At 41.9% G+C, this 25874-nt stretch overlaps 2 protein-coding genes and 1 pseudogene across 2 annotated transcripts; all 3 read left to right on the top strand.

Annotated features, from left to right (window-relative positions):
• Positions 1–207: 207 nt before the first annotated feature.
• On the top strand, positions 208–1143 carry LOC125123959 (olfactory receptor 4D9-like). The gene has a single exon (XM_047774132.1). It carries the CDS (start codon positions 208–210, stop codon positions 1141–1143), a length of 936 nt encoding a protein of 311 aa, XP_047630088.1.
• A 232-nt stretch (positions 1144–1375) lies between these two features.
• LOC125124406 (olfactory receptor 4D10-like) lies at positions 1376–11205 on the top strand (annotated as a pseudogene).
• Positions 11206–18670: 7465 nt separating this feature from the next.
• Positions 18671–19606, top strand: LOC125123958 (olfactory receptor 4D11). The gene has a single exon (XM_047774131.1). The coding sequence runs from the start codon at positions 18671–18673 to the stop codon at positions 19604–19606; it is 936 nt and encodes a 311-aa protein (XP_047630087.1).
• The last annotated feature ends 6268 nt before the right edge of the window (positions 19607–25874 follow it).

Here is a 25874-nt window from a genome sequence, read left to right as displayed (position 1 = left end):
ATAACTTATACTAATAGGGGAGCTGAAGCAGGTGGGACTGAGTGATTTCCCTGGGTAATACAGTAAGTTCATGTAAAATAAAACATGTGATTTTTTTTAATTATGTATGTTCAATTTATGCATGAGATAAATCTTTGCTTGATTTCATTGCTTTAGTAATATCATTATTTCCTTTAAAGCTGTACGTGGAGGAAAAAATATCATCCAATGGCCTTGAGAAATCATACCAGGGTGTCTGAATTTATTTTTTGTGGAATTACCCAGTCTCAAGAGTTGAGCTTGCTCTTGTTTTTCTTCTTATCTACAGTTTATGTAACAACTGTGTTAGCAAATCTTGCCATCATGGTCACGGTGACCCGGGAGTCTCACCTGCACACCCCCATGTACTTCCTGCTCCGCAACCTCTCCGTCTTGGACATCTGCTTCTCCTCCATCACTGCCCCCAAGGTCCTGGTAGACCTTCTTTCCAGGAGAAAGACCATCTCCTTCAACGGCTGCATCACACAGATGTTCTTCTTCCACCTCCTCGGTGGGGCAGATATTTTCTCTCTCTCCATGATGGCCTTTGATCGCTACGTGGCCATCTCCAAGCCCCTGCACTATGTGACCGTCATGAGCAGGGGCCGGTGCACTGCCCTCATTGTGGCCTCCTGGCTGGGGGGCTTTGTCCACTCCGTCGTGCAGATCTCCCTGCTGCTCCCACTCCCCTTCTGTGGACCCAACGTTGTGGATGGCTTCTACTGTGATGTCCCCCAGGTCCTCAAACTCGCCTGCACCGACACCTTTGTTCTGGAGCTGCTGATGATTTCCAACAATGGCTTAGTCACGACCCTGTGGTTTGTCCTTCTTCTTGTGTCTTACACAGTCATCCTTGTGATGCTGAGGTCTCACTCCGGTGAGGGCAGAAAGAAAGCCATCTCCACCTGCACTGCCCACATCACCGTGGTGACCCTGCACTTCGTGCCCTGCATCTATGTCTATGCCCGGCCCTTCACTGCCCTCCCCATGGACAGAGCTGTCTCCATCACCTTCACTGTCATCATCCCTGTCCTGAACCCCATGATCTACACCCTGAGGAACCAGGAGATGAAGTCAGCCATGAGGAGACTGAATGGAAGACTCATGCTTTCTGCAAGGGGATAGCCTCATTATAGATTGCAGATCAAGATGCAAGTATATAATTGAAATATTTTCTTAAACTATTAGCTGTCATACATTGGGGCTCAACCATACCTAAACAACTAACTATACCAGGATGGCACAGATACAAAGCATCAGTAACCTGGAACACAGTCTTTGAAAAGAAACACCAGAAGGAAGTTATAGGGAAGAACATAGTCTTTGAAGAGTAAGTGACAGCAAGCAGGGCTCAACTATGAACCATAGTAGAAATCGTGTGTCCAGGTAATGAGGTAAAGGCTAGCACTGCAATGTCCAGGCATGTAATAGACAACAGGGACATCCGTCTCCATGCAACAGGCATCCAGCAGCTTGGTCCCAGTTCAACAACAGTTACTCTATGACTATTTATCAAGTACATGCTCTGTACTAAACATGGTCTGCAAACATTCTGCTTGAACACTTCTGTTTTGTCAGCAAATTTGGACCATCCTTTCTTAAATTTTATTGGAGTATAGTTGACTTACAATGTTGAGTTAATTTCAGGTATACACCACAGTAAATCAGTTACAGGTTATTTTCAGGTGTACAGCACAGTGAATCAGTTACAGATTCTTTTCCCATGTAGGTTATTATAGAATATTGAGTAGATTTCCCTGTGCCATGGAGTAGGTCCTTGTTACTTATCTATTTTATATATAGTGGTGTATATTTTATTATTATTATTATTATTATTTTAATAGTTATTTCCCCAAAACAATTTTTTGTTTTCTACTGTACAGCATGGTGACCCAGTTACACATAAATGTACACATTCTGTTTTTTGCACATTATCATGCTCTATCATAAGTAACTAGACAAAGTTTCCAGAGCTACACAGCAGGATCTCATTGCTAATCCATCCCAAAGGCAATAGTCTGCATCTATTAACCCCAAGCTCCCCAACCACCCCACTCCCTCCCCCTCTCCCTTGGCAACCACAAGTCTATTCTCCAAGTCCATGATTTTCTTTTCTGTGGAAAGGTTCATTTGTGCTGTATATTAAATACCAGATATGAGTGATATCATACGGTATTTGTCTTTCTATTTCTGACTTACTTCACTCAAGATGAGACTCTCTAGTTCTATCCATGTTGCTGCAAATGGCATTATGTCGTTCTTTTTTATGGCTGAGTAGTATTCCATTGTGTATATATACCACATCTTCCTAATCCAATCATCCGTGGATGGACATTTGGGTCGTTTCCATGTCTTGGCTATTGTGAATAGGGCTGCAATGAACATGTGGGTGCATGTGTCTTTTTTAAGGAAAGTTCTATCCAGATATATGGCCAAGAGTGGGACTGCTAGGTCATATGGTAGTTCTATGTATAGATTTCTAAGGTACCTCCATACTGTTCTCCACAGTGGTTGTACGAGCTTACATTCCCACCAACAGTGCAGGAGAGTTCCCTTTTCTCCACACCCCCTCCAGCATTTGTTGTCTGTGAATTTATTAATTATGGCCATTCTGACTGGCGTGAGGTGGTATCAGGTGTGTGTATGTTAATCTCAACCTTTTAATTTATCCCTTCCACCACCGCATTCCCCTTTTGGACTTTCTTTTTAATCAACCTACCTGTAAAATACACTGGCAAGACCTCCCGAAAATATTTGGTATATGTAAAGAGTCTTAGCTTTTAAAGATTTCCATTGCCTTGTGCCCGGATAACTTTGTCAGAATTGGATGCTGCAAAGGAGGAGGAAGAGATAAATTGGATGTGACCTCTAAGTCACCATCTGATTTGTACAGCTCCAGTACATAATTACCACAATGGCCAAAATCTGGAGCTACCTATGCTGTGTTCATACCACTGCCTCAGGCATAACCTAGTTAGATCAGTTGAAAAAGGAAAAAATGTATGTTCAACCCAACAAATACTCTTATTTTTCCTATATGTACTTCTTTATCATTTCTCCTACCGCTGTCCATTTTAAAGCCTCATAAAACTTCAAATCAGTAGATCTGATTCTCCTTTATATTGCCAGTATCTAGAATACTGCCTAACCCCTAAGAAGCTATGAGTAAGTGTTTCAAATATGTATAAAAGGATGAAATAATGCATGCAAGAAGATGATACCAAATTCTAATTAATCTTGTTTTTTTAGTATTTAAAACTAACTTTAGGAGTTCCCTTTGTGGTTCAGCAGTAAGAATCCAACTAGTATCCATGAGGATGAGGGTTCAATCCCTGGCCTCACTCAGTGAGTTAAGGATCTGGCATTGCTGTGAACTGTAGTGTAGGTTGCAGATGCAGCTGGGATCTTGCCATTGCTGTGGTTGTGGCGTAGGCTGGCAGCTGCAGCTCTAATTTGACCCATAGCCTGGGAACTTCCATATGCAGCACATGTGGCTCTAAAAAGGGAAAAACAAAACAAAACTGACTTTACATTACTACAGAAGCCAAAGGAAATGGAAATGATTGAACCAGAGTGTCCTAGGATTTTATACTCTAGGCTTTATGCAGAACCACATCCCGTTATTTTAACTTATTTGGAGCAGATAGGTCTTGCAATTTAAAATTTATTTTATATATATATATTTTTTTATTACTCAAATGAACTTATCACATCTGTAGTTGTATAATGATCATAACAATCTGATTTCACAGGATTTCCATCCCACAGCCCAAGCACATCCCCCTGCCCCCCAAACTGTCTCCTCCAGAGACCATAAGTTTTTCAATGTCTGTGAGTCAGCATCTGTTCTGCAAAGAAGTTCAGTACGTCCTTTTTTCAGATTCCACATGTCAGTGAAAGCAGTGGATGTTGGTGTCTCATTGTATGGCTGACTTCACTTAGCATGATAGTTTCTAGGTCCATCCATGTTGCTAAAAATGCTGGTATTTCGTTCTTTTTGATGGCTGAGTAATATTCCATTGTGTACATGGACCACATCTTCTGGATCCACTCCTCTGTCGATGGACATTTAGGTTGTTTCCATTTCTTGGCTATTGTAAATAGTGCTGCAATGAACATTGGAGTACATGTGTCTTTGCGAGTCATGGTTTTCTATGGATAGATGCCTGGGATCAATTTAAAATTTCTTAGCTTTAGAAAGATAATTCAGTGCATATATTATATAGCATATCATCTATCCCATTGGGAGCCTCTAATACCCAAACACTTAAATCAATTTCTGCAAGAAAATATGTGAATATTCCCACTATGTGCAATTGATTAAAGGTATATATGTCCTCATATTAATTCAGATCAAATTTTTCCACTTAAAATTAGTTCAGGTCAGATCAGATTTTTACTATTAAATGACCTTAAAAATCTTTCAGCATTCAGAGTTTGGAGGTTCCAGATTGACAGGTAACAAATACAGAAACAGAATATGAGGGGTTATAGGAGACAATATAGTTAATATCTTAGTACCCAGAATCTGTGAATGTTATAACATATGGCAAAGGAAATCATGGTTGTAAATGGAATTAAGTTTGCTAATGAGCTGACCTTAAAATAGGAAGGTTATTCCAGAATATCTGGGTAGGGTCAATGTCATCACAAGGGCCTTAAAAGTAGAAGGGGAATACAGAGAGAAAGTTGGATTAATGCAATGTGAGAAGTACTTGGCTTTAGAGATGGAAGAGCCCACAGCCAAGGAATGTGGGTAGCCAGAAGCTAGAAAAACCAAGAGAGTGGATTCTTCCCTAGAACCTCCAGAAAGACCCATGTCAGATTTTTGACCCACAGAATTGCAAGATAATAAATTTATGTTGGTTTAAGCCACTGAGTGTGTGATAATTTTGTTACAGCAGCCATAGAAAACTGATTCGAGAGTGATGTTTCAACTGGGATGAAGAGGAAGAGGAGCTGAAAAGGAAGCAGGAGAGAAAGATAGATGCAAGGAAGAGGGGCCAGGGGTGGGAGGGGGACCTGACAAAGGATGGTGGCCACTTGCTTATTCCAAGAGTCTAGGAATTAGCACCACACTCATGCACAAGTCTCAAGTTCATGGGCTAGAGAAGCCAACCCCAAGATGTCACCACTTTCTGGACTCTGTATAGGATGGAATAGAGCATGAGTCTGAAGTAAAGGGAATTCCCATATGCCACAGGTGCAGTCCTAAAAAATAAATACATAAATAAATAAAAATAAAACTTAAAATGGCGGAAGACTCCAATTTAAAAAATGAAATTGGACCCCTATTTTACACCACTCACAAAAATTCACTTGAATGGAAGTTCCTGTTGTGGCTCAGTGGAAACAAACCCAACTAGCATCCATGAGGACACAGGTTCGACCCCTGGTCTCACTCAGGGGTTTAACGATCCAGCGTTGCAGTGAGCTGTGGTGTAGGTCATAGACACACCTCGGATCTGGTATTGCTGTGGCTGTGGTGTAGCCAGCAGCTACAGCTCCAATTCAACCCCTAGCCTGGGGTCCTCCGTATACCACCAGTGAGGCCCTAAAATTAAAAACAACAACAAAATTCACTTGATGGAGATATATTTAAACATGAAACTTGAAACTATAAAACTCCTAGAAGAAAAATTAGGGGAAAATCTCTTTGACATTGGTTTGGCAATGCTACTTTTGGATCTGACACCAAAAACACAAGCAACAAAAGCAAAATTTAATAAATGGAGGAGGGAGAATTCCTGTCATGGCTCAACATAAACAAATCTGACTAGCATCCATGAGGACACAGGTTCAATCCTTGGCCTTGCTCAATGGGTTAAGGATCCAGTATTGCTGTGATCTGTAGCGTAGGCTGCAGACACAACTCAAATCCCACATTGCTGTGGCTGTGGCACAGGGCCAGCAGCTATAGCTCCAATTCAACCGGGGCGGGGGGGGGGGGGTAAAAAGACAAAAGACAAAAAAATTAAAATAAATAAATAAATAAATAAATAAAATGGAGGTGTTCTCTTGCGGCACAGCCGGTTAAGGATCCATTTTTGTCACAGCAGCGGCTGCTGTGGTATGGCTTCCATCCCTGGCCTGGGAACTTTCACATGCCTTATCTGATATATGATTGGCAAATATTTTCTCCCATTCTGGGTGTTGTCCTTTTATTTGTTGATGACGTCTTTTGCTCTGCAGACGCCCTTTAGCTTGTTGTAGCTCCATTTATTTATTTATTTGTTTGTTTGTTTGTTTATTTAGGCTGGGTCCAAGGCAGTTTTTATCTTTGTTGACTAGTTTAATGTACTAAAACAAAATGGAAAGGCAGGTAAATCCAAGCCCACTATCATTCTGGAAACAGGGAAAGTGCATTCTACATAAGATGAAACAACTTAATAAATTGAATTAATTCTGAATAACTGCCATAATTGTGCTGACAGCTTTATTAACATGCTTATCTAGCTCAATGTATGAGATATCTCAGAGTAACATACTTAATCAAAATTGAAAGATTCGGTATGAGTGGGATGTTGGAAAACAAGAAAATTGCGCAGCCCCCAAACACCATCTAAGTCGTGTTTCTCTACCTGGGGACTCATGAGACTGAGCATCCTGTGTGTAATGAGAAACTGGACTAATAACGAAAGATTTGAGGTCCAGTTCTCTTCTTTCTGTTTTTGGTAATATAATTAAAACTCTCTTGTCTGTGGTGTCCTCTGAGCCTTGCAAGCCATACAAATTGGACATTTTTAGTCACTTGGGAACAGCAGCTGGCACGTTTTAACAAAGTTCTGACTGAGCTGTGGATAAAGGTCTAGATTTCACCTACTGCCTCCAAATAATTCGAACACCAATTAAAATGTGTCCGTGTCTGTGTGTGTGTGCGCGCGCAGGTGCGTGTGTGTGTACATATGCATGTCTCAGTGACTTTTAGTAACTCCCATTGAAAATTCATCACCAGCGGCACAATCAGGCATTTGACTTCCCCTTCCTTGTCCAATAATATTTCCTTTCCAATTCTTATATTAGGCCTGAAGCTGAAGGATTTGTGTATAACACAAGAACACAGTGAAGAGTCTTGAAGATGTGATTCTTTGAATCTACCCTTTCTCTCCTGAAAGGGGAGAAAAGACACCAAGATAGATAGATAGATAGATAGATAGATAGATAGATAGATAGATAGATAGAGAGACAGATAAATAATAGATAGATTGGACTAATACATAATATATATTTGCCACACCTGCAGCATGTGGAAGTTCCCAGGCCAGGGATTGAAACCACACCACAGCAGTGACCTGAGCCACCGCAGTGACAACACCAGTCCTTAACAGGCTGAGCCACCAGGGAACTCCAACACTAAGATATTTAGTCCTCCAAAGGGCTTTACCTTCAGAAAAAAATTTCAAGAATTAATGTCACCAGTGTTTTGTTCTGCCCTCCACCCCATGGCATACAATTTGTACTTGGAGTTTCAGGATCCAAGGAATGAGGTAAAGACATTCTAAATGTCTAGCTAAGGTTAAAGTTATGCATAGTGAAATCGACATGTTGTTACTGATTTTGTAGAAATAGTTTGACCTTAATACTTCTGTTATATTAAATGTTTCAGAGCCAAGGTGATCTTCTCAGTGACAAAGACAGCAAAGGTGGGTGTTAACCTTTGGGAAGAGGGATGTTGTGTTAAGAGGAATGCAGAAATTTGGGCCATTTGGCATGACTTCCAGAGTCCCTTTCTGTCAAATGCTTATCCTCAGATAGACTTCATGAGACATTTTTGTTATACAAAATTAAACTCTACATGTATGTGTGTGTGTATATGTGAAGAGGTTATTTAAAAAGTTACTGTTTAAGGTCTTTTTAAAAAGAAACTGTTTCTTTCCATCTTATTTCTATCTATTCCTTCCTTCAACCAAATATAGATTCATAATATATTCCATATGAAAGCCAAGAATAACAGTACTTATGGAGTTCCCATCATAGCTCAGCGGTAATAAACTTGACTAGTATTCGTGAGGACACAGGTTCAATCCCTGACCTCACTCAGTGGATCTGGGGTCCAACATTGCCAGGAGCTGTGGTGTAGGCCAGCAGCTACATTTCTGATTTGACCCCTATCCAGGGAACGTCTGTATGTCATGGGTACGGCCCTAAAAATACAAAAAAAAAAGAAGAAGAAGAAGAAGAAGAATGCTTACTAAAGGGTGATGGTAAAATTAAATAATCAACTTTTAATACCTCTTCACATGTAGTAAGCTCTCTAAATATAATAGTTTTTGTTACTGATGAAAATCATGACATCTCCTATCATCTCCTATCCCACCCAAATCTGCACTTCATCAGGCATTTCTCATTTGATCATGCATTACATTCATCAATTTGCACAAATCAATCATTTTTTTAGGCTGTAAACTCTTTGGCCATGTGGTCCAATTTACCTATACGCATTGGAAGATTGTAGTAAATGTTCACTGGCTAAGTATAAGGAGGAACAAATAAAAATTATAAAATTTCCAAAAAGTAGTCAGTAACAGCTTATGTAAAAAAGGGCATTATGCTAATGATACCTGTGTCTCTCCCTGCTGTGTGATTCCCTCCACTCTTTTAGCTTCAGTCCACAAAAGGAAAGAGGCAGAGGAGAGTATGCCTGATGCGACATGGACCACCTCTTGAAAGGTCACCATCTTTATTCTCTACCCACCTCCCCAAGCAAGGATTGTGTCAGTTATACAAGATGAATATGTTCAAAAGATGTGCTGTACAAAACCATGGCCATAGTTAACAAAACTACATGATGCACTTAAAAATTTATTAAGAGAGTAGCTGTCACATTTGTGTTTTAACCACAAGAAAAATTACAATGTTCTTTGAGATGTGGATTTACGTATCTGTTTTCCAATAGCAAATTTTATATATTTTTAAATAATTATAAAGCAAATAATCTCTTTAGGGTAAAGGAATCAAAATAACAAGTTACCTATACAAAATAACAGGCTGAATTTTTAAGAAATCTGACAGAAAACAGCCAAGAGCAAGGAAACTGACTCATACCACAGCAACATTGTAATCATAGCAAGATAAAACCCGCTTGAACAACACAATATTTGCTATTATGAATATTAAATCTGTAGCCTCTAAGTCCACAATGGCTGGAGTCATGTCTTTTTTTATTTTTTTATTTTATTTTATTTTGCTGTTTAGGGCAATACCCACAGTTTATGCAGATTCTCAGGCTAGGGGTCAAATCGGAGCTATAGCCACTGGCCTATGCCACAGCCACAGCAATGCAGGATCCGAGAAGTGTCTTTGACCTACACCACAGGTCACAGCAACACCAGATCCTTAACTCACTGAGCAAGGTCAGGGATCAAACCTGCATCCTCATGGATGCTAGTCAGATTCATTAACCACAGAGCCATGCCAGGAACTCCTCTTTCTTATCTTTACATACAAATATACGGTTTGAATATGAATGAATCCTTCAGAAAGTTCTTGATGTCAATAAATTTGTATGGAATTTAAATGGGATCCTGCTGCATAGCACAGAGAACTATATATATAATCACTTGTGATGGAACATGATGGGGGATAATGTAAAAAAAGAATGTATATATATGTATGACTGGGTCACATTGCTGTACAGCAGAAATTGACACAACATTGTAAATCAATCATAACAGAAAATATTTAATAAAAGGCAAAAAATATGCTACAGGAATATATTGTACAATATAAGGAATATAACCAGTATTTTATAGCAACCATAAATGGAATATAAACTTTAAAAATTGTGTATCACTATGTTGTACACCTGAAACTTATATAATATTGTACAGCAACTATACTTCAATTTAAAAGAACAGAAAAATAAATAAATAATAACAATGAAATTTTGAAACCAAAATAAATCCATATAAAATAGGCTATGTAAATATCACTACTGAACACAAATGCTTATTCTTTCCAAAAACAGTATTACTGGAAAAGGATTATTGAAACACTTCACATGTGATCATGTAATTGGATCACTGAAATGACTGCTATATTAGATATTTGGACAGCTCAACAAATTATGAATACTACCACCACGTGGGAAAGATTCTGAATTGTACTCATGGTGCTGAAGAAGAAAACATTTTAGAGGAAGGAGAAGGAGGAGGAGGAAAAAGAGAAGAAAACACATATAGCCAAGTATTTTCATACAAAGTAGCTGAAACAAAAGAGAAAAAGAAGATGTTCCAATGGAGCTGGGGAACTGCACTGCTGCAAAAGAATTTATTTTCCTTGGCCTAACCCAGGAGCAAGAACTGAGCTTGGTATTATTTCTTTTCCTGCTTTTGGTGTATATGACAACTCTGCAGGGAAACCTCCTCATCATGATCACTGAGACCTGTGAGTCTCGCCTTCACACACCCATGTATATTTTTGCTCTGTAATTTATCTATTGCCAACATGTGCTTTTCCTCCATCACAGCTCCCAAAGTTCTGGCAGATCTTTTGTCACCAAGAAAGACCATCTCCTACAATGGCTGCTTCACCCAGATGTTCTTCTTCCACCTTATTGGAGGGGTGGATGTATTTTCTTTGTCAGTGATGGCATTAAATCGGTATGTGGCCATCTCCAAGCCGCTACACTACACACTACATGACCATCATGAGTAGAAGCTGTTGCATTGGGTTAATAGTGGCCTCCTGGGTGGGGGGCTTTGTCCACTCCATCGTGCAGATTTCACTCTTGCTGCCACTCCCCTTCTGCACACCAATGTCCTTGACACTTTCTACTGAAATGTCCTCCATGTCCTCAAACTTGCCTGCACTGACATTTTTGTGCTTGAGCTGCTGATGATTTCTAACAATGGACTGCTCGCCATGCTGTGGTTCATCTTCCTCCTGGTGTCCTACTTGGTCATATTATTATTACTAAGGTCTCACCAGGAGGAGGGCAGGAGGAAAGCCATCTCTACCTTCACCTCCCACGTCACCATGGTGACCTTGCACTTCGTGCCCTGCATCTATGTCTACCCCCAGCCCTTCACCGCCCTCCCCACAGATAAGGCCATCTCCGTCACCCTCACTGTCATCTCCCCATTGTTGAACCCCTTGATCTACACCCTGAGGAACCATGAGATGATGTTGGCCATGAGGAAACTGAAGGGAAGAGTCATGCCTTCTGTCAGTGGGATAGACTGCTAGCTCACCCCCACTCGCCATCTTTGAAAATGTTTGTCCATCAAATAAACTATATTTGATTAATTTTCATATTTCTGCTAAGATACTATGACTTACAGATATTGTGATCATTGTGTAATGATGGAAAAAAATGGGTTTCATGTTTCAAAATACTTAGCCAGAAAAGTGTTATGTCACTTTTGCTATGCAGCCTTGGAAGAGAGAAAGAAAATGGAATCCAAATACACTCAGACCATCTTATCACATTAGATAGTTGTAGGGGTTTTTTCAGCTCTACAGAGATGTGATTGACAAATAAAAATGACTTCTATTTAATATGTACAACTTGATGTTGTGAAACCATCATTGGGGGAAAGTGAGTTAAGCTGGGATCCTCCATGTTCTTTTTTACAACAACATGGGAATCTACACTTGCCTAAATGAATTTTTCAATTAAAAAGGCAAAAAAAATTGCTGTATATCCACACATTCCCATTAATTCCTACACTGTTCACAGGAAGAGAGCTGAGACATATTAGAAAATAACACAGTTTGGAAAGATAAACATCATGTGATATCAGTTGTATATGGAAGGAATCTAAAAAAAGATACAAATGAATTTATTTACAAAACAGAAACAGACTCCCAGACTGTGAAAACAAACTTCTATTTGCCAAAGGGGACAGATGTGGGGGGGAGCAATGGACTGGGGGTCTGGGATCAGCATATGCACATTATTGTACATAGAATGGATAGTCAACAGAGACCTGGTGTATAGCACAGGGAACTCTGCCCAATATTCTGCTGTAACCTACATGGGAAAAGAATATGAAAAAGAATGGATATGTGTACTTGTATAACTAAATCACTTTGTTGTACAGAAATGATCACAACCCTGTAAATTAGCTATATTTCAATACAACTTTAAAAGAAAAAAAAGAAAAGAATGCAGTTTTAACATTGGGATTCTATAAGGTCTTTCACAAAGTAATTACATCTAAGAAAGTAAACACATCCAAATGATGTTCCTCTTCTGACTGTAAAATATGAATAAATTAAATATCTATTACCTGAAGATTTTTCCATCTAAAGCCCACATGCCAGTAGTTGAGGGAAGCAGCCTTGAAGATAGCAGAGCTTGAATTAGAGTTCCCACCATGGCTCAGTGGAAATGAATCCAACTAGTATCCCTGAGGATATGAGTTCGATCCCTGGCCTTGCTCAGTGGGTTGGGGATCCAGTATGGCCATGAGCTGTAGTGTAGGCCAGCAGCTGTAGTTCTGATTTGACCCCTAGCCTGGAAACTTCCATATGCCATGGGTATGGCCCTAAAAAGAAAAAAAAAAGAATATGGACCTCAGCAGTCATGAGTCCCATGACCTGGGAGTTCCTACTGTGGCACAACAGGATCAGCTGTGTCTCTGGTTTGCAGGGACACAGGTTCAATCCCCTGCCCAGCACAGCAGATTAAGGATCCAGCTCAGCTATGGCATAGGTTGCAACTGTGGCTCAGATCTGATCCCTGGCCTGGGAACTTCATATACCACAGGGCAGCCAAAAAGAAAAGAAAGAAGTAAAAGAGAATGCAACAAAAAACAAAAAAATTAATTAAATGAAAAATCTCTATGAGCTGGTGCAAGGTCCTTCCTCTGACCTTCCTCTGATGCCCTGGCCCACTGGCCACCATCCACTGCTCTTCCTCAGCACCTTGAGCTTGGCTCTAACCCTCAGTGCCTTCTTAACTTTATGCTTTGCAGTTTTATCCAAAAACCTGGCAGAACAAGCAGAACATAGAAAACACTCATACAAATCTTAAAAATCAAGGGGTTCCCATTGTGGTTTGTTGGGTTAGAAACCCAAGGTGGTGTCCATGAGGATGTGGGTTCAATCCCTGGCCTTGCTCAGTGGGTTAAAGATCCAGCATTACAGCAATCTGTGGTGTAGGTCATGGATGCAGCTCTGGATCCAGTGCTGCCATAGCTGTACCATAGGCCTGCAGCTGCAGCTCTGATTTGACCCCAGCCTAGGAATTGCCATATGCGGTAGGTGTGGCCTTAAAAAGAAGAAAAATTTAAAAGTCGATGAATGAATATTTCCTCTCACTTGTTTTTGCTGCTCAAATCATTGGAGAATACGGAAAAAAACAACAGATATGCTTTTATTCCCTGACACCTAACTCTCTAAAACGCATAGAAACCTCTGAAGCTTCTTCAGACTATGTATACATTCAGAAGGATTGGAATGACATGGAAAACACTGGTCAATGTATCAACTCGGCTTTTTTTTTTTTTTTTTGCTTACCTATTATGCTATTTACAACCTAGGAGGGTTTTTTTGTTTTTTTCATTTGTTTTTTTGTTTGTTTTGCTCCATTTCTGGAGTATACTATGGATCTTAAAATACTCAAAACTAGGAAAATGGTGATGTTGTGGTACACATCTCAGGGCACAATCAGACATGCCAAGGCCCTGAGGTGGGGGTGTGCCCTGAGCATCCATGAAACAGCAAGGAAGCCTTTGTAATTCGATGAGAGGAAGAAGGAGGAAAGTGGTAGTAGTTGAGGTCAGAGAGATGGTTGGACCATGGGACCAGTTCATTACAACCTTTGAAACCATCCTAAGAATTTTGACTTTCACATAAAGTAAGATGGGTTGTCCTTAGAGGGCTCTGGAAAGTGGAATAATTATGCATGTTTTTGGAGTTCCTGCTGTGGTTCAGTAGGTTAAGAACCCGACAGTGTCTATGAGGATGAGTTCAATCCCTGGCCTCGCTCAGTAGATTAAGGATCCGGTGTTGCCTCAAGCTGCAGCATACATCACAGATTCGGCTCAGACCCAGCATTGCTGTGGCTGTGGAGTAGACCTGCAGCTTCAGCGTGTATTCAGCACCTAGCCTGGGAACTTCCATATGCCGCAGGTGCAGCCCTAGAAAGGAAAAAAAATGATGCATGTTTTAACAGAATTGCAGGAGAGGTAAGGACAAAATGGGAAGACCAGTTAGAAAGTTACTGCAGTAGAAATTATGAAGGTATGACTTAAGTTAGTCTCCCTGGAGGCAGTGAGGATTTTGAAAAATTGTGAAGGTCAAGCAAGTAGGATGTGTGTAGCCCATGAGAAATCCATCACCCACTTTGGTCATCACCCCACTCAGATCTCCTTCACTCTCACGTACATAACCCTCAGATCTGAGGTCTCCTGCCCTTACCTGTGTATCACCCTTCAGGAATCTCCCTGCATGGATGAAACTGCCTTAGCAAGTTGCTCACAGTCCCTAAGGACTGACATTCATTTCCCTCTAGGAAAATTACCAAGAGGTAATCATCAGAGGACTGGGCAGGGGGCATCGTGGCTAAACTGACCTAACAGGATTCTTGCTGAAGGCAGGCCAGGGTGATCAGACACCACCTGGGGGGTGACAGAGGATGAGATGGCAGGTGATCAGATGTGGCAGATGGGAGAGTCTGGCTACCATAGCTCAGCAAGATTTGGGCTACCACTGGACGATGCAGAGACAAGCATGGAGCTCCAAAAGTCAAGGCTTTGTTGAAAAATCCAGGGGCAGCTGAGCAGTGTTGGTCAGGGAGAGAATCTACTACTGCTGGAAAGTTTTAGACCCATGACCAAATTTGTGTTCCTAAGCATATATGCTTGAGTCGTTTCTTTTTTTTTTTTTTCTTTTTTTTTGTCTTTTGTCTTTTTTGTTGTTGTTGTTGTTGTTGTTGTTGCTATTTCTTGGGCCGCTCCCGCGGCATATGGAGGTTCCCAGGCTAGGGGTTGAATCGGAGCTGTAGCCACCGGCCTACGCCAGACCCACAGCAACGCGGGATCCGAGCCGCATCTGCAACCTACACCACAGCTCACGGCAACGCCGGATCGTTAAGCCACTGAGCAAGGGCAGGGACCGAACCCGCAACCTCACGGTTCCTAGTCGGATTCGTTAACCACTGCGCCACGACGGGAGCTCCTGAGTCGTTTCTTAATTACTCCCACTGAAACAGCCTCTCCATCAGCAGAATTGTTCCAGCACCACATCCAACTACATGCCCTCTGATAATTCTCATCCTGGTTAGGGGATTAAGGAATTGGTCAATACGACAGGGCGTGGTATATCAGCATGGAAGACTCAAGAAAATACTATTTCAGTGTCTGCCCTTTTCCACATAAAGGTGAAAGAGAAGCCATTGAAATCACTGCCCTTCAGAGGGGCATTTAAGAGAATTTTCTGAAACGGAATGATTCATGTGAGTATTAATTAAGGTGTTGGAGACCTGGAAAGAAACCTTGGCATTTCAGGTAAGATGCATAACCCTACCTGGGCATGTACATCTGTGACGTCTGGCTACCTGTACGTAAGAGTAGAAATGAGTGAGAAAAATTGAAAGCTGGATGTAATTGTTAATACTTACAAATAGATTTTGACTGCAAATAATGTAATAAGTACACACGATGCTACATGCCAGGATGAACCTTCCGTTCTTCTGAAAGATTACCAGTATCTTTAAAGAAGTCATGTGTCTGTGAGAGTTACTAACCCAGAGTTTTTCTTTAAGGTCACACATATCACTCTTATTAAGGATTAGGTAGTGCTCCAAGTCCTGATGCTTTACATAGATGAATTCATTTAACCCTCACAAAAATCATATGAGGGAGATGCTCCTGTTTCTAAACACCAGTGCAGAGCCTGAGGGCAGGTGGGTGAAGGCACCTGCCTGTGTTTGCATAACCAGTAAGTGTCCAGCTGCGATCTGAACAGGCCGAGTGATACCATAATCCCCCTGTATCTGCTGTACGCTGTGATGCCTCTCAGTAGCTTTTTCAGTTTTCCATACCAAATAGCCTTTGGACAAAATTGCAAACAGAGGAAAGACAGCTTGAAGGGAAAGTGAGCTGGGCGAAAAGAAATGTCTTCATCCGAACTGGAAAAATACACCCCAAAAGTGGGAGGGTAAGTGGCTTTCACTTTTCCTTTGTTTCTGATTATAGAAAGAAAAGAGAGATAAACTGCAAAGAAAGAAGTTAAGGTCCATTTCAAGGACTCACCAAAAAAAAAAAAAAATAGGAATTCAAAAGCCATCAAGAGTATACCGTGAGTACACGTTCAACATCCTAAGAAACAAGCAAACTGTTTTTTAAAGTGGTTGTACCATTTTATGTTCCCACCAGCATTCCAATTCCTCCTCATTTTTGCCCACTCTGGATATATCCATCTTTTTAATATTAGCCATTCTAACAGGTACGCACTATTATCTCACTGTGGTTTTCATTTACATTTTCTCAGGGTGAATGACACTAAGCATCTTCTCCTATGCTCATTTGCTATCTCTCTATCTTCTTGCTCAAGTGTCTGTTCAAACCTTTTGTCCTTTTCATTTTAATTGGTTTGTATATTTTAGCATTGAATTTGAAGAGTTACAGCCATTCCACTCTTAGATACTTACCCGAGTGAAATGAAAAGATATGTCCATGTGAAGACCTACTCATAGAAGCTTTAAGATAAGAGCCAAAAACTAAAAACCACCCAAATGTTCACCCATAAGTGAGTTGATAAATAAACCGTGGCATAGCCATGTAATAAAAGGGAACAAAATGTTGGTCCGCACCAAAACATGGATAATTTTTATGAGTAAAAGAAGCCAAACAAAAAGAGAGTACACATTGTAAAATACAGTTCATAAAAAAAAATTTAGGAAATACAAACCAACTGTCTTTCTTTAATAGATGTAAACTACTGCATTTGGAGTGGGTAAGCAATGAGATCCTGCTGTGTAGCACAGGGAACATATCCAGTCACTTGTGATGGAACATGATGGAGGATAATGTGATAAAAAGAATGTATATGTATACATATATTTTCATATATATACAGTTATACGTATATATAACTGGGTAACTTTGCTGTACAGTAGAAATTGACAGAACAGGGTAAATCAACTGTAATGGAAAAATAAAAATCATAAAATAAAAAAAATGAAAATACAAACTAATGCAGAGTGACAGAAGGCAAGCAGCTCAGTGGTTGCCTGAAGAAGGAGGGGCAGAGGAGACATTACGAAGGGTCACAAGGATGCTTTGGGAGTGATAGACATGCTAATTATCTTAAATATAGTGAGGATGGCAGGGGCCTGTGCCTGTGTCAAAGCTTATTGAAGTGTACACTTGAAGTACATGAGTCTATGTGTCCATGATCGCTGCATTTTAAAAAATTAATTTTAAGCAATACACTGAAGCAATGAACTGAAGCTCTGAGTTACACCTTTATTTCCATAGCTGTTATTTTGACACCCAGGGGTTTGAGTACCTGAAGTAGTTTAAAGTAAATGCAGAAACAAAGAAATCCCCTTAAGGAAGAATAGAGCAATAATGACCTTAAAGCTTTCTAATTTTTCATAGAATTACACTTGTGGTTTGAAAAAGAAAGGGGTGCTTCTGCAGAATGAAGGCCAAAGAGAACCATTCTAAAGACACCAATTCTTTTTTTTTTTTTTAATTTATTCAATCCCTTCTGCTACCACTTTTTTTTTGGGGGGGGGGAGGGGGTTGCTTTGGTTTTCTAATTTGTTTGCCTGAAATAGGAATGAAATTTCATTATGTATGAATCCCAGGGAGATGTCTTCTGTCATTAAGGTTTTTTTTTTTTTTTTTGTCTTGTTGCTATTTCTTTGGGCCGCTCCCGCGGCATATGGAGGTTCCCAGGCTAGGGGTCAAATCAGAGCTGTAGCCACCAGCCTACGCCAGAGCCACAGCAACGCGGGGATCCGAGCCGCATCTGCAACCTACACCACAGCTCACGGCAACGCCGGATCCTTAACCCACTAAGCAAGGGCAGGGACCGAACCCGCAACCTCATGGTTCCTAGTCGGATTCGTTAACCACTGCGCCACGACCGGGAACTCCAAGACAGCAATTCTTAAACCATGTAAATGAGCCACCCAGTCTGGGGGATGGGGAGGGGGGAAGCAACACATTCCTGTAGGATTTATAGGAACTCAGTCATATCAATAGGCATTTTCTTACCCATACACCAAACTGATACCATTTTTATATCCATCATACCACAATACCTCCTTTATGAATATTTAATATCCACCTCTTTATCTTGAATATTTAGAACATTATTTTGTGCATTTTCTAAAATATCTATAATTTACAGAAGAATAATTTGGGGGCAGCAACTGCAGCCTCCAAAAGTTCCTGGGCCAGGAATCAAACCCTCACCACCCAAGCCACAGCAGTGACAACATCAGATCCTTTAACCACTAGGCCACAAGGGAACTCTCAGAGAAAGAACAATAAAATGCATGCTTGTGTTATATCACTTTCACACACTAGCAATAACCCCAGAGCAGCAATTCAGTGGGGATAATATCTTACCAGTTTTTAGACCAAATACCTGACTCTATAAACCTGAATCTATTAAGAGAGAGTAAACACTTTCCAAAATAACACTTTCAATTTTTTCCAATCTACAGAGGAAGAGGAAACATGATTCAATGGAGTTGAGAAATGGCACCAGAGTAACAGAATTTATATTTCTGGGACTGACTCAGTCCCAAGACCTAAGCTTGGTCTTCTTTCTTTTTTTGAGCTTTGTGTACATGACAACTCTTCTGGGAAACCTCCTCATCATGGTCACGGTGACCTGGGAGTCTCGCCTGCACACCCCCATGTACTTCCTGCTCCGCAACCTCTCCGTCTTGGACATCTGCTTCTCCTCTATCACTGCTCCCAAGGTCCTGGTAGACCTTCTGACAAAGATAAAGACAATATCATATACAAGCTGCATGACACAGATGTTCTTCTTCCACCTCGTCGGTGGGGCAGATATTTTCTCTCTCTCCGTGATGGCCTTTGATCGCTACGTGGCCATCTCCAAGCCCCTGCACTATGTGACCGTCATGAGCAGGGGCCGGTGCACTGCCCTCATTGTGGCCTCCTGGCTGGGGGGCTTTGTCCACTCCGTCGTGCAGATCTCCCTGCTGCTCCCACTCCCCTTCTGTGGACCCAACGTTGTGGATGGCTTCTACTGTGATGTCCCCCAGGTCCTCAAACTCGCCTGCACCAACACCTTTGCCCTTGAGGTCTTGATGATTTCCAACAATGGCTTCATCTCTACACTGTGGTTCCTCTTCCTCCTGGTGTCCTACACAGTCATCTTGACGATGCTGAGGTCTCACTCCGGTGAGGGCAGAAAGAAAGCCGTCTCCACCTGCACTGCCCACATCTCCGTGGTGACCGTGCACTTCGTGCCCTGCATCTACGTCTACGCCCGGCCCTTCACCGCCCTCCCCACGGATAAGGCCATCTCCGTCACCTTCACTGTCATCTCCCCACTGCTGAACCCCTTGATCTACACTCTGAGGAACCAGGAGATGAAGTCGGCCATGAGGAAACTGAAGGGAAGACTCATCCCTTCTGAAAGGCGATAGACTGAGGCTCTCCATCCTCTTCACCAACAAAGACTCCATTCAGTGTTTTACCCATGGAGTCTATTTATATACTCAGATATACGGTCAATAAACCAACTAAACTCACTAGATAACACTTTTTTTTCCAATTTAAGTTAACAGGATACTAATAACCCAAGCTTCTGGTGAACATGAAGTATCTTGTGTTATAGGATTGAGCTGATTGATATATTTCCACTCAAAGACTAAAAAAAAATGTGGTAACCATGAAAGTTTTATGGCATGTGAAGAGTGATCCCTTTTCCAAGAGGTGAGTAATACGAAATAGAAGAATAGAGTGATTTCCTCAAGATCTTCTATCAATTTAGTTAGAGATAAGTCTTCAGATGGTCAATTCCTCTTGCCACAGGAATGCAATTTATTTCATTGCTGGACCTGTCCATGGCCCAACTGCAATCCTGTTCTAGAAAGATTTCATGATCACTGCCTCTGAAATACACATATATGAGTACATACGGGCCTATCACAGATTAAGAACATTTTTTCTGCTGAGTTAAGCTCCATATGGGCTTGTAACCCATGGAGAACCTCAAAGGTATGTAGTGGTTGTCCTCCTAGATTCCTATCAGTAATGAAGAAGCTTGAGAATATTTCCCATAATGTCCTCAAGGGATTTGTCTTATGCAGAACTAGACATGCCAAATTCACATTCTCATGACAAAGGCAGGCAGAACCTCAGGGATCCTACACCAAGAGCAATCCGTTCTCATTACTCAAGAACTTGTGCACCGTTGTAGTCTTACCAGAGCAAATATCAGACTGACGACACCACTGAGGATTTACATTCTCCCCATCCGAGAAAAGGAGGAAGAAAGGGAGAAAGAGGGTGTTAAAGAAGAATAAAACTCTATCTTTCAATATGTTCATATTTGTGAAGAGGCAGTATAGGCTTGTGGTTTTGTCTGGGAAAATATGGTTAAAAGTAAAAAAGTAGAGCACCTGTGGCTGAAAGCTCGAACTTCAGAGTTAAACAGACCTGGATCCAAATCCTATCTCTACCATCCATCTGTGTGATCTTGAGCTATTTTAACTCCTCACAGGTCACAGGTCCCCTGTACAAAGGTGCTGACATGATCCTTCTCTTGGAGTTGTTGTGAAGGTTAGAATGAGATGGTGTATGTGAAACATACACAGCGGGGCAGACAGTAAATGCTCAGGTAAAGGCAAATGGATCCACTTTAATAACTAAACTACTATGCTTCACTCACATTCCGTTACCCATTGACCTGTCACGCTCTTCTCCTCTGTATGATCTATACTCGTCATTATTAGGGGAAAAAAATGGTGTGGAAAAGATGGAATGTACCTAGAAGTCAAAGCACCTATCATCTTAAAATTCCTAGTTTTCATTTTTTTTCTTATAAAAAAAAAGTGGATCCTGGGGTTCCTGTCGTGGCACAGCACAAACAAATCCAACCAGGAACCATGAGGTTGCAGGTCCAATCCCTGGGCTCGCTCAGTGGGTTAAGGATCCGGCATTGCCGTGAATTGCGGTGTAGCTCACAGACGCTGCTCATAGCTCTCATTGCTGCAGCCGTGTTGTAGGCCGGCAGCTGTAGCTCCAATTTGACCCCTAGCCTGGGGACCTCCACATGCCTCAAGTGAGGCCCTAAAAAGCAAAAAAAAAGCAAAAAAAAAAAAGTGGATCCTTAATCCACTGAACAAGGCCAGGGATTGAACCCCCATTCTCATAGACACTATGTAGAGTTCTTAACCCACAGAGCCACAAAGGGAACTCCTTAAAATTTCTAGCTTTGTCATTAAAACATGACAATAGGTGTTCCTGTTATTTATATACAACTCGAAGAATTACCCTGAAGATGATGAGGTACACAGTGCGAGAGAGTTTCATAGCAAAAGAATACAATGGGTCAAAGATAACCATGGCTTAGAGAGAAGGGATAAGGGGTCAGACCACGAAGGCAGAGCCAGTGGGTTAGAAGAGAGCCCAGGGGAGGCAGCCAAAGCTTCACTTCTGTCCCTCATCGGACCTGGGCTGGCCCCTTAAGCATCCATTAACGAACTGACTCACTTGTTCATTATTTCCTGCTCCTGTCAATCAGCTCTAACTTTTTATAGCATTAACCCAGCCCACAAATTCTTGTCAACTCACTGCTCATCGGGTTCTGCTATATTTGCTCCGGCAGCTCGGGTCTCTAGTCTCTAGACTCTCTAAGATTTTCGTTATGAAATTGCCTATGAAAAATGCATACCGCAAGCCACTTTAGAGCCCAGTTCATGCAAATGGGTCCTTTCCTTTTCTTCCCACCCCTTGTGACTCCCTCAAATCAGAGTGTTATCCCTATGTGAGATCGGGATGGCATCAAAAACCTATAGAGTCTGAATCACTGTATCTCAGAAGTGAAACCATGTACAAACGCCTGAGTCCTTATATTTTCAAGTAAAAGGCTTTTCCTTTCACCTCCCAGGCCTCCCCTCAGTCTCCAAAGACTGACTCCAGAGTTAATCATTAGGAAATTGTGTTACAGCTAAAAAACAACACTAGTTAAAACCACCTCCATTATGTTATGCCCTGCCTTGACACACAAACGTATTGCTAATGTTTACTTTCTAGTTAGAGTTACTGCACCCAGTGTTTTATTGCATCTAGTTTTTCTTCTGTAATGGAACAACACCACCTATCGCCACTTCCCTGTGAGCAATCTTCTTTCCAAAGAGAAGGTCAAGGAACGATAACCCCAAAGACAGCCAGAAACGGATAGGGATGGAGTGGGATAGTTGCATGTGTGGTGGTTGGGGGCGGGGGGTGGGGGGGTCCCAGTGGGGAACCATGGATGGAGAGAGGGGGCCGGGGGAGCTTTGGGAGATCATTGTGGGTTGGTGATTGCTCCGGAGGGCCTTCAGAAGGAGGCAGGCTTGCTTGACTGGTGGAGGTGCCAGATATGCACCTCAGGCCATTGGGTGGGGATGGGGCGAGGCCAGCATCCAGGTTCAGACCAAGGGCAGGAATTTAAGGACCACCCTTCTGCTGTTTTTAATAAGCACCATGACAGTCCTAGTTTGACCTTATAGGGTCAAATACTCTGATACCGGATACCAAGGAGAAGCTACTACTTGAAGAAAGAGAAAGAGGTGGTTTTTCCCACCCCCATTTCCCTTGGATGATAAAACTGTAGCCCACCTGGAGTTCCCGTCGTGGCCCAGTGGTTAACGAATCCAACTAGGAACCATGAGGTTGCGGGTTCAATCCCTGGCCTTGCTCAGTGGGTTAAGGATCCGGCATTGCCATGAGCTGTGGTGTGGGTCACAGATGCAATTCGGATCCCACATTGCTGTGGCTTTGGTGTAGGCCGGTGGCTACAGCTCTGATTAGACCCCTAGCCTGGGAACCTCCATATGCCACGGGAGCGGCCCAAGAAATGGCAAAAAGACAAAAAAAAACTGTAGCCCACCTAATCCTTAGGGCAGAGCCTCCTTGCCTGCCTGCTTGCATCTCTCACAAGCATCTTAATAAATCTATTTCTTGCCTATCACTTTCTCTCTTGCTGAATTCCTTCTGCACTGAGGCACAAAGAACCTGAACCTCAGTAAGTCCAGACACCAGGTGAGTGACTCTAATTTAAAAACTGTGGGTTCAAGTCTCAATCTGACTTTTGGCTAAATTCGAGTTCCAGCACGTGGGCTCAAGTCCTAGTCTGGGTTTAGGCTGGGTTCAAGTTCCAATCTGCTGGTTGGGTTCAAGTCATAAGTATTGTCAGTTTCAAAACCATCACTGGACTGACCGATGGACCCAGCGACTCTGAAATGATCTATGGAGGGAGAATAATATAGACACCTTAATCAATAACCCTGTCTTCTGAGCTGAATCTATAAAACCTTTTGCTATTTCCTCTCAAGACAGGACACAGTTTTGAGGCCTTAGCCTGCCATGGCCTCCTTTGCCTGGCAAAGCAATTAAGCTGTTCTTTCTGCTTCACCTAAAACTCTTTCTCTGAGACTTAATTTGTGCCAATGCACAGAGGCAGAGGCCACATTTCAGCTACAGAAATATGATCCCAGGGGCAGGAACTCGGAAAGCCCTGCCGTGCCATTGTCCCTGACACTTCCTCAACCTATGTCTGAACACAAGATACAACCTGTTTCAATAACTCAGGGGAAGGGGAGGTCAATTGCATCCATTTACACACATGTCTATCATTTATCTTGATGACATAAAGACACAAGCTGGGGATTCCTGTTGTGGCACATAGGTAATGAATTCAACCAGTATCCATAAGGATGCAGGTTCGATCCCTGGCCTCCCTCAGTGGGTGATGGATCCGACATTGCCGTGAGCTGTAGTGTAGGTCACAGACAGGGCTTGGATCTGGCGTTGCTGTGGCTGTGGTGCAGGCTGGCAGCTGCAGCTCAGATTCAACCCCTAGCCTGGGAATTTCTATGTGCCTCGAGTACAGCCCTAAAAAGCAAAAAATAAAAAATAAAAATAAATCTACACCCTCCAGTCTCTGAGAGCTACCCTAGCAGTAACCACTGAGTTCTGGTTTGTTTTTCTGTTGTTACCCTTTTACTTAAGTTTCATTTCCCAGCTGATTGAAAGCAAAACAATTTTGGGAAGAAGGAAAAACGCACGCTCCATGGTGTGGTGCAACACAGCATGTTCCTCCTAAGCCAAGGATGATAATGCACCGTTTCATGGGCTTCCTCTAGAGAAAAGGCTATGTCCTGAAGATGCACTAGTGTCTCTGCATGCACACATGGGATGGGGCAGAGAGGCGATGAGGGAGATAGAAAGGAGGAGGCCTTGGTGACATTTTAATGACTCTCACAAGAACACCATTGAATTGGCCACTCAGCTTCCGCATTCATACGCAACAATATTCCCTTTGCAAATTCCTTTATTAGGCGTGTGGCTGAGGGACAAGAGAGGTGGTTGAGGCACTGTCAGGTGAAGAATCAGAATGAGGTGATTCCCCGAGGCTGCCCTTTCCCAGCTGAAAGAAAAACATAACCAAATCGCTAGCTTTGAGGTAGGCTGTCCATGAAACATAGACTTTCCCCAGAACCTACTTCTAAGAAGCAGTGGGAGCATCATAAGAGGGTTGATTTTTTTCACTGGGAGACTGAGTCTGTTAGTGCTTGCCTGTGAACTTCCAAAACTCAAAAGCTGTGGGTGTAGATTTTTCAGAAATGCTACAAATGTATAGAATGTTCCTTTTGAAACCAAGACTTTTAATGAAGCCAAGAAAAGCGGTAGTTGTTCACTATGAGGAAGAAGGAAATTGTGGCTTGTAAAATAGAAGAGGAAGTTCAGTTGGCTCCAGGGGATGTGAGGCATTTTACTTGGGGGTGGGAGGGAGGAGGGTGAGGTTTGAATTGTTTTGAAGGTAATTGAGAAGGTGCCTGGCTACTTCCTGCCTCTCAGGAGGACAATTGCCTTGGAAAAACAGCACTGAAAGTCAGCAATTCCTGGATTTAGTACATGCAATCTGGCCAGCTTCGAAACTCAATATGCATAAGACTTCTAAAAATTTAAGGATTCAATTAAGAGTAGAGGCTTTTCAATATTGGGAGAGAGAAAACTGTGGCATAGGCAAGCTCTCAGAGATTCAACTCAATGTAGAGAATGGAGCAGCATTCTTTCTGGGAAGCTGGGCTGTGGGGTAACCCTCGGTTTACAGGCTCTGACCAAGATGTTTGATAAGCTTGTTTCCAAAGCATGGGGTGATTTCCAAATCACCTTTGGGGTGATTTCTGAGAAACCCTCATGATCCTTCTTTTGACTTTACAAAAACAGATAAAACTATAACTTTTTTTTTAATGGAAGTATAGTTGATTACAATGTTGTGTCAGTTTCAAGTATACAGCAAAGTGATTCAGATATTCATACAGATATATGCACATATTTCTCTTTCAGATGCTTTTCCCTTATAGGTTTCACTTATAGATGCCTTTCCCAAAATATTGAGTTCCATGTGCTATACAGTAGGTACTTATTGGTTATCTGTTTTATGTAGTGTGGAGTGTATATGTTAATTCCAAACTCCTAATTTATCCCTCCCCACATCTGTATTTCTTTATCCACTTCCCCTCCCTCCTTCTTTATTGGGCCTGTGTTTCAGCGCAGTGTGTACAACGCTGCAGGTTCAAAGTATCCTCCCCACTCGGTACAAAGACAGCATCCGTAGGAACTCACAAGATCCATTATTTTAGGAAGGAGCTTGTGTTTGAGATAATGCTACCCAGAACTCATTTCTGCACCTTGCACTGA

The sequence above is a fragment of the Phacochoerus africanus genome, chromosome 4 (genome assembly GCF_016906955.1).
Source record: "Phacochoerus africanus isolate WHEZ1 chromosome 4, ROS_Pafr_v1, whole genome shotgun sequence".
In the NCBI taxonomy this organism is placed as follows: Eukaryota; Metazoa; Chordata; class Mammalia; order Artiodactyla; family Suidae; genus Phacochoerus; species Phacochoerus africanus.
The sequence above is the reverse complement of the archived record's forward strand: the minus strand, read 5'-3'. Positions and strand labels throughout refer to the sequence as shown.

What these genes read in the sequence shown, in the direction of transcription:
- LOC125123959 (XM_047774132.1), top strand. Translation starts at nt 208, where the DNA reads ATGGCCTTGAGAAATCATACCAGGGTGTCTGAATTTATTTTTTGTGGA.
- LOC125123958 (XM_047774131.1), top strand. Translation starts at nt 18,671, where the DNA reads ATGGAGTTGAGAAATGGCACCAGAGTAACAGAATTTATATTTCTGGGA.